Below are 15,819 nucleotides of genomic sequence, written 5' to 3' on the forward strand. Positions count from 1 at the left end.
GAAATAAGTGTGCGTCTCTGGCTGAGACACTAGTATACTGAAATAAGTGTGCGTCTCTGGGTGAGACACTAGTATACTGAAATAAGTGTGCGTCTCTGGCTGAGACACTAGTATATTGAAATAAGTGTGCGTCTCTGGCTGAGACACTAGTATACTGAAATAAGTGTGCGTCTCTGGGTGAGACACTAGTATACTGAAATAAGTGTGCGTCTCTGGGTGAGACACTAGTATACTGAAATAAGTGTGCGTCTCTGGCTGAGACACTAGTATACTGAAATAAGTGTGCGTCTCTGGCTGAGACACTAGTATACTGAAATAAGTGTGCGTCTCTGGCTGAGACACTAGTATACTGAAATAAGTGTGTGTCTCTGGCTGAGACACTAGTACACTGAAATAAGTGTACGTCTCTGGCTGAGACACTAGTATACTGAAATAAGTGTACGTCTCTGGCTGAGACACTAGTACACTGAAATAAGTGTACGTCTCTGGCTGAGACACTAGTATACTGAAATAAGTGTGTGTCTCTGGCTGAGACACTAGTACACTGAAATAAGTGTACGTCTCTGGCTGAGACACTAGTATACTGAAATAAGTGTACGTCTCTGGCTGAGACACTAGTACACTGAAATAAGTGTACGTCTCTGGCTGAGACACTAGTATACTGAAATAAGTGTGTGTCTCTGGCTGAGACACTAGTATACTGAAATAAGTGTGCGTCTCTGGCTGAGACACTAGTATACTGAAATAAGTGTACGTCTCTGGGTGAGACACTAGTATATTGAAATAAGTGTGTGTCTCTGGCTGAGACACTAGTATACTGAAATAAGTGTGCGTCTCTGGCTGAGACACTAGTATATTGAAATAAGTGTGCGTCTCTGGCTGAGACACTAGTATACTGAAATAAGTGTGTGTCTCTGGCTGAGACACTAGTATACTGAAATAAGTGTGCGTCTCTGGCTGAGACACTAGTATACTGAAATAAGTGTGTGTCTCTGGCTGAGACACTAGTATACTGAAATAAGTGTGCGTCTCTGGCTGAGACACTAGTATATTGAAATAAGTGTGCGTCTCTGGCTGAGACACTAGTATACTGAAATAAGTGTGCGTCTCTGGCTGAGACACTAGTATACTGAAATAAGTGTGCGTCTCTGGGTGAGACACTAGTATACTGAAATAAGTGTGCGTCTCTGGCTGAGACACTAGTATACTGAAATAAGTGTGCGTCTCTGGCTGAGACACTAGTATATTGAAATAAGTGTGCGTCTCTGGCTGAGACACTAGTATACTGAAATAAGTGTGTGTCTCTGGCTGAGACACTAGTATACTGAAATAAGTGTGCGTCTCTGGGTGAGACACTAGTATACTGAAATAAGTGTGTGTCTCTGGGTGAGACACTAGTATATTGAAATAAGTGTGCGTCTCTGGCTGAGACACTAGTATATTGAAATAAGTGTGCGTCTCTGGCTGAGACACTAGTATACTGAAATAAGTGTGCGTCTCTGGCTGAGACACTAGTATACTGAAATAAGTGTACGTCTCTGGCTGAGACACTAGTATACTGAAATAAGTGTGTGTCTCTGGGTGAGACACTAGTATACTGAAATAAGTGTGCGTCTCTGGCTGAGACACTAGTATATTGAAATAAGTGTGCGTCTCTGGCTGAGACACTAGTATATTGAAATAAGTGTGTGTCTCTGGGTGAGACACTAGTATACTGAAATAAGTGTGCGTCTCTGGCTGAGACACTAGTATACTGAAATAAGTGTGTGTCTCTGGGTGAGACACTAGTATACTGAAATAAGTGTGCGTCTCTGGCTGAGACACTAGTATACTGAAATAAGTGTGCGTCTCTGGCTGAGACACTAGTATATTGAAATAAGTGTGCGTCTCTGGCTGAGACACTAGTATACTGAAATAAGTGTGTGTCTCTGGCTGAGACACTAGTATACTGAAATAAGTGTGCGTCTCTGGCTGAGACACTAGTATACTGAAATAAGTGTGCGTCTCTGGGTGAGACACTAGTATACTGAAATAAGTGTGCGTCTCTGGCTGAGACACTAGTATACTGAAATAAGTGTGCGTCTCTGGCTGAGACACTAGTATATTGAAATAAGTGTGCGTCTCTGGCTGAGACACTAGTATACTGAAATAAGTGTGCGTCTCTGGCTGAGACACTAGTATACTGAAATAAGTGTGCGTCTCTGGGTGAGACACTAGTATACTGAAATAAGTGTGCGTCTCTGGCTGAGACACTAGTATACTGAAATAAGTGTGCGTCTCTGGCTGAGACACTAGTATACTGAAATAAGTGTGCGTCTCTGGCTGAGACACTAGTATATTGAAATAAGCTTGGGTCTCTGGCTGAGACACTTTATTGAAATAATGGCTGAGAAAGTAAATTCCTCATTTGTATGCGTGAAGCAGTACTGGACCAAGTGTGCTCAGTTCAATTTCACAAGGTAAATACTGTCTAAAAAATAATCATGCTTTGTGCAAAACTGCAACTTAATGAAACACAACTCAGTCCATAGTATGAGAGAAGGGATGAGGAAGCGCTGTGTGGGTCCTTGGTAAAATCACATCTGAAACAGGTGCTCTTTAGTGTGGGTGCAGAGAAGCATGAGTTAAAAGTTCAGGTGGGATCCTTGCGGAGGTCAAAAAGGAGTGGAGAGCAGGAGAACTAGAAAAAATCCAAGGCAACAACTGTTTCAGGATAAATAATTTAAAAGCCTTTATTGTGGCATGGCTAACAAAGGATGTTTTCAAGTTCTCCTGCTCTCTACTCCCTTTTTTTTTTACCTCCCACTTGAACCTTAACTCAGTCCATAGTACAGTATGTCTTACATTGTTCCCTTTGAACTGTATGGGTGTTGTGTTTTGTGTATGCATGTCATTGCAGTATGTACTGTTCAGAACTGTCATTACTGTATGTCTGCATCAATATCACAAAGACAATGGACAATGGGACATGGGTAATGATAGTGTTTCTGATGACACATATTAAATGTTACCTACTGTCTTGGCAGGTGAGCGAGGCTGGTTTCCCTACATGTCACACGCATGCAGTGAACAGCAACAAGGACGACGTCAATCCATGAAGGCAGAGGCAAGTCAAAGAGGAAAAAATAGAGAAGAAAAGAAAAACAAAACAGGCCAACCAAGAGAGAGTTGAGCAGAATCATGCAAAATCATTAGAAAACCATAAGGCAGTGAGCTTTAATGAAGAAACATTAGGTGACTAAAATGTGGCAAGATGTATAGTTATATGAAGTGAGTTGGAATGCTAAAAAGTTAACAGTGTTAACTCAATGACAGCAGGCAGATGGTATAACATCTACTTTCAAGACCATTAGACCAAATGAGCCACTGTGCAGTGAGCACTAAACCAATCAAATGCTTGATGAGAACCATATTGATTGAGAGAGAGAAAGAGAGAGAGAGAGAGAGGGAGAGAGGGAGAGATGGAGCGAAACACAGCAGATCCACAGAACACACCACAATACACACATGCAGATGAGGTGACGGCTGAGGCTTCTAGCCCATTTCACCTCTGAATGAAAATGTAAATACACTGAGAGAACTGCCATAAGATAAAGTGAGGACGTGTCGGCGTTGGAGTCAGCAAAAGTGAGGAGACGAATCAGACGATGACATGCTATTCTAAACGGCGATCAGGGGGGTTTGGGCATCGCATCAGGAGGCCTGATTGGAATTTGAAACCATCCCCTTTTTTTGCGTCAGCACTTTCCCCTTCTCTCCGCAAATCCCTGAAACTAGTTTAGCCCCAGAGTTTGGTTTTAATCCCTGTAACGACGCATTATGTAATAACTGCACATTATGTAATAAAATGCCAAAATGTAATAACATCTCACTTTCAATATGTAATAATGGCGGATTATGTAATAAAATGCGCAATATGTAATAAATCGCCTCAACGCAATATGTAATAGCGTTTGACGCATTTTGTAATAAATGTATTACATATTGCGCAGATTATTACATATTGCGGCGGTTGCATTTTTTCTGGTTGGAAATGTAATAAGTGGCCGCATTATGTAACAAAATTAGAAAATGCACTGACTTTGTCATAGGAAGTAGGCTAATAAACATATTATGTGTCAAAACCAGTCAAGCAACTATATATCTATAGTTGTTATTTTAGGCTACTTTATTTGATGTTATGGTAATTATTTTACTTATTGACTGGCGAGCAACTATCTTGTCCCAATTTCCCCCCGGCCGTGCATCAGTCCGCACCCGACTTGCATTTCAGTTCTGGCATTTACAAGTGATAGAAGCGTGGTTGACATAGCTGCATTTACTGCCTCAATCCATAGATTACAGGGCCATTTAAACATAGGAAATCCATTAAGAGTTGAGGATTGCAGAGACGTTTATGAATTGTCTGATATTAGCCTACGCACGTACAGTTTTTTTGGCTGCACAATTCTGTTATTCGGCCTCTCCGCACCGCCCCCACGCTCCCCCCGCCCGCCCGCTCTACTTTGAGGATGGAATTGAGGATTGCAGACATGCACATTTGATTTAAATCGGCAAGCATTTAGACATTTAACTGCTGCCAGCCAGCAACATGTTATGGTTTTTTGTTCATTTAAAATTAGTTTTAATTCTATTTTGTTTGATGTTGCAGATGGACTTTGGCTGATCAAGAGGATATATTCAGACTAAATCCTTCATCAAAACTATTGGAGAATGGGCTCCTGCCGCTCCTCAATAGGCTATGCGTTTCTCATGCGTTTGGCTCATGCTACACCCTTCCACCAATTTTCATGAAAATCAGTAAAACGCGAAACCACGTAGCTGCTTTACACCATCGGTATATTGTTGTTAATTAACAAGTGGTGAGGCTCTCCTCACTAACTTTGCACTGTAAGCACAGACAGCAGTGAATAGATAATTATTTGGAAATAAACGTCAACAAAAATTATTTTAAAATTAAAAATTTGTTTGCTATAAATATTTTATGTATGTAAAAAATGATTAAATTGATCATTTTTCAATAGCTACATTTTGACTGGGTTTGTAAATATTCTATAAGGCCGGAATTTTGAGAGAGAGAGAGAGAGAGAGAGAGAGAGAGAGAGAGAGCTGCTCTGTCCCCGGCTGGAGCTGTCCCCGAAAATGTCCCCTTTGTGGTCACAAAGTCAAATAATAATACTGGCAAGAAACTCGATAACAGAGCATTTGCGGCACCACAACGTGCCGTGGTTTTCCCAGGACCCAGCCGCCCGCAACTGAAGCGGCCCCAGAGGTGACGAACGAGAGGCGGCATCTGCTTGCTGCTTTTGCTACCGTCAGTAACGTTTGTATGTACACCAAACTCCATTGAAAAAAATGTCAATTTTTAACATGATTGGCGATGGATCATTGTTATCTAGTCATTAGCCTACTCCCTAAATTGGCCTTCAGCCATCAAAACTTTGATAACCCGGTTTAAATTAACACAATTAATTGAATTGAAACCTTTATTTATCCCTGAGGGGAGATTCAGGCGTCTAAAAACAGCAACAGCAGCAGGGGTTAAAAATACAGAGCAGACAGAAAATAGTAGGAGATAAATAAAAACAGATAAAAACAATACAATTTAAAAAAATAAGTTAGTCTATGTTAGAGTCTATTTATCTCTAGATTACAATTTTAATCATTAAAATTGCCTTTTAGTATTAACATGATTTTTTTAATTATTTTGTCAGCATTTAATATTAAATTAGCAGTTAATATGGTCATGTGGCCATTGAATACTTGAAACTGGTGAGCGACACCCTAAACTCAAGGAAAGTGTTTACTGAGGTAATAAATCACTACTGTAATGTTTTTGTTTTGTGTAAATAAATTATCCACCAGTTGGTGATGTTAAAGAGAGAAGTTGTCCCTCTCTATGTTCCTGCTACTCTACACAATACACCAGTATTTCCCATGAATACTGGTCTAATTTGTGGTAAAATGTGCTAGATAACTAGTATGTAAACTGCTTCTTTTTCAATTGTTTCAAAATCACAAAGTTCTTCATAGATCTAGCCTCTTACTTTTGCTCTCAAAGTGCACCAGATTGATGCATTTTACTGTAAAATGTACACAATTTTTACTGCTGTGAAATAAATCGGAGCGGCCGAATAACAGAATTGTGCAGCCAAAAAAACTGTACGTGCGTAGGCTAATATCAGACAATTCATAAACGTCTCTGCAATCCTCAACTCTTAATGGATTTCCTATGTTTAAATGGCCCTGTAATCTATGGATTGAGGCAGTAAATGCAGCTATGTCAACCACGCTTCTATCACTTGTAAATGCCAGAACTGAAATGCAAGTCGGGTGCGGACTGATGCATGGCCGGGGGGAAATTGGGACAAGATAGTTGCTCGCACTCATGAAATATCCACATAACACAATAGCATAACATAACACCGTATCACACAGTATCTCCTTAACGTAGAACAGTCAATAAGTAAAATAATTACCATAACATCAAATAAAGTAGCCTAAAATAACAACTATAGATATATAGTTGCTTGACTGGTTTTGACACATAATATGTTTATTAGCCTACTTCCCCCCCCCATGACAAAGTCAGTGCATTTTCTAATTTTGTTACATAATGCGGCCACTTATTACATTTCCAACCAGAAAAAATGCAACCGCTGCAATATGTAATAATCTGCGCAATATGTAATACATTTATTACAAAATGCGTCAAACGCTATTACATATTGCGTTGAGGCGATTTATTACATATTGCGCATTTTATTACATAATGCGCCGTTATTACATATTGAAAGTGAGATGTTATTACATTTTGGCATTTTATTACATAATGTGCAGTTATTACATAATGCGTCGTTACAATCCCTGAAAGTAGTTTAGCCCCAGAGTTTGGTTTTAATCACTGAAAGTAGTTTAGCCCCAGAGTTTGGTTTTAATCACTGAAACTAGTTTAGCCCCAGAGTTTGGTTTTAATCCCTGAAACTAGTTTAGCCCCACAGTTTAGTTTTAATCCCTGAAACTAGTTTAGCCCCAGAGTTTGGTTTTAATCCCCGAAACTAGTTTAGCCCCAGAGTTTGGTTTTAATCCCTGAAACTAGTTTAGCCTCCGAGTTTGGTTTTAATCTCTGAAACTAGTTTAGCCCCAGAATTTGGTTTTAATCCCTGAAACTAGTTTAGCCTCCGAGTTTGGTTTTAATCCCTGAAACTAGTTTAGCCCCAGAGTTTGGTTTTAATCCCTGAAACTAGTTTAGCCCCAGAGTTTGGTTTTAATCCCTGAAACTAGTTTAGCCGCAGAGTTTGGTTTTAATCCCTGAAACTAGTTTAGCCCCAGAGTTTGGTTTTAATCCCTGAAACTAGTTTAGCCCCAGAGTTTGGTTTTAATCCCTGAAACTAGTTTAGCCCCAGAGTTCTGTTTTAATCCCTGAAACTAGTTTAGCCCTAGAGTTTGGTTTTAATCCCTGAAACTAGTTTAGCCCCAGAGTTTGGTTTTAATCCCTGAAACTAGTTTAGCCCCAGAGTTTGGTTTTAATCCCTGAAACTAGTTTAGCCCCAGAGTTTGGTTTTAATCCCTGAAACTAGTTTAGCCCCAGAGTTTGGTTTTAATCCCTGAAACTAGTTTAGCCGCAGAGTTAGGTTTTAATCCTTGAAACTAGTTTAGCCCCAGAGTTTGGTTTTAATCCCTGAAAGTAGTTTAGCCCCAGAGTTTGGTTTTAATCCCTGAAACTAGTTTAGCCCCAGAGTTCTGTTTTAATCCCTGAAACTAGTTTAGCCCTAGAGTTTGGTTTTAATCCCTGAAACTAGTTTAGCCCCAGAGTTTGGTTTTAATCCCTGAAACTAGTTTAGCCCCAGAGTTTGGTTTTAATCCCTGAAACTAGTTTAGCCCCAGAGTTTGGTTTTAATCCCTGAAACTAGTTTAGCCCCGTACTTTTTGGCTTTAATCCCTGAAACTAGTTTAGCCCCGGAGTTTGGTTTTTGAAACTATTGACAGCTCAGCACAAAAGGGAGAATGAGATAGAGAAGTGAAAGCAGCTGATAGTGAGAAATAGCACTCAGGTCCTCAGGTCCATTTGAGCTGCTGATGAGCTGGAGAGGCACTTGTGTGGAACGACAGAGGAACAAAGCACACTTCTATAATGAGCATATCAATGTAAAAGCATTATCGCTTGATCCATACACTGTCTAATAACTGATAACTGACTGAATGTGTGTGTGTGTGTGTGTGTGTGTGTGCATGTGTGTGTGTGTGTGTGAGAGAGAGAGAGAGAGAGAGAGGCGATATCCCCTTTGTGTGATAATAGGGTGTTAATCCAAAGGAAACGTAAACGCTGACCTCTCTAAGTGAATTAAGTTAGTTTCAGTCACACACCCTCACAGCCAGCGCTAAGGCTCAGCACACCTCTCATTTGACTCCATTAAAATTGAACCTCGGATTGGTTATCTGGATGCATTTTCCAGCATGTGCGTGTGCCCGCATACGTGTTTGTGATTAAATCTGCTCGTGTGCGCGCGCGCGTGTGTTTGTATCGGTTTGTATGTGTGTTTGTGTGTGTGTCTGTGTGTGTGTGTGTGATTAACATTAACTTAATTAACACTGGCTAAGGCTAAGTTAGGGAACACAGAGCAATGTGTTGAACCTATATAGGCTGGTACGTCTTTAACTTATGAAACAATCTGACGCACAATATGTTTGTATCTGAGGGTATTACTGGAAATACAACGAGTACAGAAAGGGGGCATCCGGATAGTGCAGCGGTAGATTCCCTGCCTACCAACACGAGGGTCACAGGTTCAAGCCCCCGTGTTACCTCCGGCTTGGTTGGGCGTCCTTCCAGGCACAATCGGCTGTGTCTGCGGGTGGGAAGCCGGATTAAGGCTATGTCTCTTGGTCATTGCTCTAGTAGTGCCTCCTCTAGGCAGTTGGGAATAGTCAGTTGGAATAGTGCCCTGCCAGTAAAACACCTCGCTGTCAGGTGAGAAGAAGCGGCTGGCGATTACACATGTATGCAGATCGAGAGAGAGTGAGGGAATTGGCCATGTACAATTGGGGAGGGAAAAAATGTGAGGGTGGAAAATGAAAAGAAAAAAGTACAGAAAGTTTTTTAATTAACAATTAAATTTTGATTATACGGATGCACTAACGAGTTTGCTTGACTACAAGATCCTCGTGAGTCGTCAGTCTCTGTTCCTTTCACACTATACAACTGTCTGTCTTGTAATCAGGAGTCTTTGAGTTGTTTGGTTTTCACACTATATGACTGAGCTGCGACAGAGGATCACACATTACAAGATATCTCAGACCAGTCCGCAAACACAGTCTCACACCGGTTTTATGCTTTCTAAACACATGCTAAACACATCGATGGGTCATTCTCCAAAATTGGTTCAATGTCTTTTTTTTTTAATTATTTATTAAGTCAGAGTTATTAATGTAAGTTTACGGCTATCTCAAATATTATTTCGGGTTTCAATAGATAATAGAATGATTTAGTAAACACATAAGATTTGCATAGCTACTTAATTGCTTTTTAAATGTGTTTTTTGGTTGTGGGACAGTTTGTACCAATCCTGGAGAATGGCCTCCTCTGTCAGACCTCTTGTCTTTGTTTGTAGCGTGCTGCAGACAGCACACATCACCCCGGGCGTGTCTGCCTCACTACTGTACGCTCTTCTCTCCAGACACCACCAGATATTTAGCAGGCTAGATATCCTGTAGACCTCTGTGACTCATTGCTCTTCTCTCCAGACACCACCAGATATTTAGCAGGCTAGATGTCCTGTAGACCTCTGTGACTAATTGCTCTTCTCTCCAGACACCACCAGATATTTAGCAGGCTAGATATCTTGTAGACCTCTGTGACTCATTGCTCTTCTCTCCAGACACCACCAGATATTTAGCAGGCTAGATGTCCTGTAGACCTCTGTGACTCATTGGCGAGCACTCGAGGACCTCCCCGCTCGTGTCTGAGGACAGTTCATATTTAACAAGCAAGCGCCGAGCTGATCAGGGGGGGTTTGTCCCCGAGCAACAAAATCAGCTCGCCGAGGGGCTCGGAGCGCGTAGTGTGAACTTAGCATTACACATAGGACTTGTTAAGTGTTCGAAATGCATGGCTGTGTGTGTGTGTGTGTGTGTGTGTGTGTGTGTGTGTGTGTGTGTGTGTGCATGTGGGCGGGGGGTGTTACTGTAAAGGTTGATTTATGTTAGGGCGCTCGTGTCGCTCGACATAAATAAGAGTCGCACAACGTTCTTAATTTATACTTCGGTGAAAGGTTTCAGTCATCTCTATGGTAACAGCGAACCAGCCCCTCCTCCCAGCAACAGTGTCTCTCCCCCTGGCTCTACTTGGAGGAGGAATGGCTGTTCGCCCTCCTCTGAGTACAAATGACTGCAGAAACATCTTGCCTGGGTCCTAAAGTCAGAACATGACCACAGACGCTTGTATCTCGATCTCCCCGCATCGGTTTTGACAGACAACGGCTCGCTCGTCTTTTCAGCGACTCGCTCTGCTCCTCCAGACCTCCACTCCGCCCCCACCGAGCCCTGACTCCGCCCCCACCGAGCCCTGACTCCGCCCACACCGAGCCCTGACTCCGCCCACACCGAGCCCTGTTGGTTTTCACGGGGGGAGGCAGCTGCTGACCCGGGCAGGCTGGCTGTCAGACACCGCTACACTTATGGAACTCTCTCATCTCTAGCCAATCACAGTGCGCGACAAAATATAACGGTGTCCACGACACAACAACATTCTCCAGCTATAGGCGACAAAAAAAGCAAAGTGTCGACAATTTCTGCCATCATATCTGTCGAGACTCGAGACACACATTCAAAAGTGTTGAGCGACAAAGCATCAATTGGGCATAAGTGTTTGAATCAGATGGATGTGCAGCCTATAACGCCTACAGCGTTTTAGGGAACGCAGCATGGGCCAATGCTGACTTCCATAAAACGCGGTGTGGAGTGCTGGAGTGTTAGGGAGGGTGCCAAACCTGAGGCTCCGCAGAGTGTTGGGGAGGGTGCCAAACTCGCTTGCCAAAGTGCGGTGTGGTGTCCTTACACATAGGGGCTGTTACTGTAAGTATTTGAATCACATAGATGTGTGTGTGTGTGTGTGTGTGTGTGTGTGTGTCTTACAGTCTTAACACACCATACGCCCCAGCAACGGTGAAGCAACGCTGAAGCAACGCAGTGCGGAGGTAGTTTCATTTCAGTTTCCTTTCAGCTGTTTGTTAACAGGCGAGACCGATCACACCAGCAGCACGCCACGCCACGCTGAAGCCATGCTGAAGCCATGCTGCATGCGTGCTGCAGTGATAGTTTCAGCTTCTGTTGTATTTTTCAAGCGTGCAGCGCGCTGCACTCAAGCAGCCAGGCATGAAGTCAATGCAAGCTGGGAGCGGGGGCAGGGCAGGGCAGCACCGGGCAAAACTGACAAAACACAGTGCTTCTGGTGTGAATGGCAACGCTCCCACTTGAAGCTTCAGTGAAGCACTGCTTCTGAGATGCCTATGGTGTGAACCAGGGCTTACCCACGTAGAGCTGGCTGAACAGCTCTAGCCTTGTGTGTCCCTGTGCAGGGGCGGGCCGAGATGCCCGATAGGTCAGATCCAAATGAAGCACCGCCTCTTTCACGTTCCGTTCGGCCATCACGCGATGCCATTGGTCGTCGTTCAGGGGCGTGGCCGAATGCACAGTCAGCTCCACCGGTCCGTTTCCAACGTCGAAGGAGAAGGAGACAACCATCGGAGCTGCAGAGAGAGAGAGAGAGATAGAGAGAGAACCAATTCACATTTAACTAAGGGCGTCGTTTTGGTCTCAAAGTTGGTAGGGTCGAGGACGGCATGAGGCTGTTTCCGTGTAACTAACAAACACAAACTGTAGGTTTAGCCATCTAATCATGTTCTTTCACAAACAGCCGGTTTGGAAAGAAAAAATTGCCACTGAATCCCACACATCATACATCCTACATTTCTTCCTCCTAAGAGTTGCACGATCTTCAGTCAGATGTCAATCGCCACCATTTGACATGCCAATACACTGTTGTCATCGCGCAAGCACATGGCTACTTAATATGGACGTTAACATCCATATTATAGCCATGTGCTTCAGCTGCATGCTGTACTTTGCTAAATTAGCATCGATGCTAGCGGGACTTGCCTGCTTGCTGCTGCTTGCACTGCTGCACTGCTGCGTCACTGCTGCTTGCTGGTAATGTTAATCCCATGTCAGAAAAAGTCTCCAGATTTGTCGCTAACCCGGAAAACTGTGTGTGTGGGTGTGTGTGGGTTTGTTTGGTCATCAGCCAAATGAGCCAATCAAAGGTGAGTTTGGGGGAAAAAAATTGGACTGGCCCATTCAGTTGTGAAAAACAGGGGTAAATGTAACTTTGAACATAATGCAAACTAATTTCACTCAATAATGGTCGGGTCAATTCTATCCTTGCAAAATATGGGAAGACAATCTAAATGACCTACTGTATATAACTGCACTCCAAAGATAATGCAAATAAGGTTGCTTAACTCATTCATCGCCAAAGACGTCTTTAACGTGTTATCAGGAATAGCCCTCCACGCCAAAGACGTGTTTGACATGTTTTTGTTTTTATTAGTGCAGCGCGTAGTTCAAAGACTTCCCCAGCCTGTGACATGGTATCAGGTCCCTGGCCTCAAAGAACAAGCCGACAACACGTGAACAAACATATACCGCAGCTGTTGTTTTGAAATGGAAGAGGAGGAGAAAACGGAGAAACGCTGCCTGTTGCATAGAGGAGAAACGCCATTGAAACGCCCCTCGGCACGCTGCGCTGGTCGCCTTGCTGCAGGGCGAACCTGGATTGAGTTGTTCGCGGTAGTCAAACCAACATGATCGATCCGGTTCCAGCGCCTGGTCCCAAAGCCAAGCCGACCCCGTTCCTGTGTCGCAGCATTCGTCCCAGCCCGAACGAGAGGAGGAAAACGATGCAGAGGCAGAGGAGGCTAGACGCTGATCTCAGACCAGTTTGGTGTTCCCCTCCTATGCTAATTTGCGGGGCGATCAATAGTGTTCCCTGGGAAGGAGGTGCGATCCAGCAGCAGCTGTGGACAGAACTCTCTCTCTGTGTGTGTGTGTGTGTGTGTGTGTGTGTGTGTTTGTGTGTGTGTGTGTGTGTGTGTCTGTCTGTCTGTCTGTCTGTGTGTCTGTCTGCACACTCACTCACACTGAGTAAACTGTATTGTTGAATGTAAAAAAAGCACTTCATGTATATATATATATATATATATATATTTTTTGTCATTTGTGTCATAACGAATAATATTTACATGTCTGATGTCAATACAGTTCAAAATAAAAGAATTGAGAGCGAGTTCTGCCTGAGATTGTGTCCTTTACAAAAATGGCGTTTTCTCCTGTTTGTCTTCTCAGAGAGACCTTTTTGGTGAAAACAGGGTGTATATAAATGGCTATAAGTAGAGTACAGAACATGCTAAAAGCTCACTTTTTTTTCCTGGTGAACCCAGAGACGTACATCTTCATTTTGAGGTATTGCAAATCACTTTGGTGCTAATAGATAATTTACTGTGGGTCTTGAAAGATGACCAACAATTATGAAAATCTTTGGCCTGTGCTAAATATTGGCAGTCCTAAACTGGCCATGAATGAGTTAAAAGTTGGTAGGGACAATTGGACATCCTGAAATATTGGTTGTGACAAGTCACCACCGACCCTACCCAAATCGACGCGCTTGCATTTAACACAAGGGACCGGAACTTAGACATGAACTAAAGACATTTGTTGACAAAATAGCATGATTTCAAATTCATATCAGAAATTACACTTATTTTATGAATCGGGTCGATTTACACCAGATTTACTAAACCCAACAATTGGAGGGGAAATCCCAATCATAGGCTTTGTGGGGAATGAATTATCTGACAGTGTGAAGGGTTTACAGATTTACAGATTCAATCTAACCACATGATCGACTGGAAGACTGTTTCCAACATATGAGTGGTGGTTCCTCCTGAACAAATCCCAAGAGAGCATTTGGTGTTACATTCCTGTGAGATCCTAGTTTCTGACATCATTGACGAATCAGGAGTCAGCAGGATAATCTCAGTTACATAATTTAGCAGCTACAACATACTTGCCTATATGCCTAATTGTCTAGTATGAGCATATGACTGAAAGACAAAAGAAAAGTGAAATCGGTCATTACAGGTACGTGTGTGATGCAAAGCATTTTCAGGATCAGTTAGGATTGTTATAGTCTTCTCGTGTGTCCTGAGCCAATCAGCATCAGCCAATTTGTTTTGAAGCATTTCAGGATGAATCACATCATAACATACCAAGCAGGATTATATTCCCTCTTCCAAACTGACACTTATAAAACACTTTATAAAACCAAATGAAACAAACGCCACAACTGTCAGAAAACCATAAGTCCCTAAGTCCCTGATCTGCCATAGTGCACTCTGAAGGTAAACATGCATTGTTCAATTTCTAATCTAATGGCTCATTTGTTTCGAGGCTATTCATTTGGCTTGTATAGATTTCAGCTTTACAAGACAGCGTAGGGCAGGACTAATCTCAGAGGCAGTCGATAGACGCCAGAAACGCTTTAGCATGAGATGAGGTGGTGTCGCCCCCGCTGTAATACTCTTTATCAGTTTCCCTATTTGCTGTGCTTGAGTTTGAACTTTGTGAATTTGAGAGGGGGAGAAAGAGAGATGGAGGGAGAGACTCATAGATAGAGAATGTAAATGAAATGGAACTTTAACAGGCTTTAGTAAGCTGAATAAATGGTGTCTGTATGCATAGTGCCGGTTGATTGATTGATTGGTTGGTTTTATTTTGGGTATCCACCTTATTTTTGAATGCCCCACTGTAAAAAATAATTGTGGGTACAAGGTCCGGTTTAACGTGACTAATTGTTGCAGCTTGCCATTTCCTTTGTTATACTCGGCTGCAGACCCGAATTATAAACCGGAAACTGGAGTACGTTATAAAAGTTATAAATATAGTCACGTTATAAACAACTAACCAACACTGTGGAAACAGTGTTACTCGAAATGGTTAAAAGTGAAATCAATTTGGTCATTCAGTGGTGTTTTACTGCCATGTAAAGTAACTATTACGCTAGCCTTTAGCATTAGCCACAGTAGCCGACTACCCACAATGCATTACGTTATCCCAGCACCCGAACGACACGGCTGTAGAGCAGAATGGCTCTGCTGTAAAATCCTCATAGACATTTTTTTTGTCAAGTTAAAACCATAGACTGTAAAACAGTCTATTACACCGGAAGCGGAAGAAGCACCCATCAGGCATCATGGCAGCTAGAAATAAGGTGGATAGAATAACAAAATCCAAGGGATGACATGCAAAAGTGTAAACAATAATGGACGACGTGGAGGCCTGAATCTGTTGCCTCTGCGAAGTCCATTATTTTCTGATAATGGACACTTCGAAGTGTATTAACGTGCTTATACCATGGTCACTTGCCAAAGAAACAAAACAAGACAATTAATTTATATTTTCATGCATTTTGCAATCAAACTCTAGTTAGTCCCCTCGGCTGCTCAAGATTTCATAAGAGAAAATGGCCGCTTAGTGTCTGTAACCTGGCAGAATTTCTAGCCCATAAACTAACTAATAATTTGGCCAATTGTATGTAACATACAAAATAAAGCAAATGACAATGTCTAAGAATGCAATGACATGTAACTGGCTCGTTAAACTCACATTCTGGGAATAATGTTAACGTAGGAAGTCTCTCAGTGTGTTGGTGTTAACTGCCAATTTTGTTGTTTTGTTTGTGTTGATCTCATCTTTTAATTTTGT

At 42.4% G+C, this 15,819-nt stretch overlaps 1 protein-coding gene across 1 annotated transcript in view; it reads right to left on the reverse strand.

Moving 5' to 3' along the window:
- Window positions 1–15,819, reverse strand: part of LOC310772489 (contactin-associated protein-like 2) — a gene marked incomplete at both ends in the record, with an annotated part of 736,946 nt that overhangs the window by 75,440 nt on the left and 645,687 nt on the right. Inside the window, 2 exons of the mRNA XM_083632310.1 lie at window positions 3,016–3,045; window positions 11,529–11,747. Of these exons, the coding sequence (XP_083488436.1) occupies window positions 3,016–3,045; window positions 11,529–11,747 (249 nt within the window). The remainder of the gene's footprint in view (window positions 1–3,015; window positions 3,046–11,528; window positions 11,748–15,819) is intronic.

The sequence above is a fragment of the Poromitra crassiceps genome, assembly GCF_964638095.1.
Source record: "Poromitra crassiceps genome assembly, chromosome: 2".
Lineage (NCBI taxonomy): Eukaryota > Metazoa > Chordata > Actinopteri > Beryciformes > Melamphaidae > Poromitra > Poromitra crassiceps.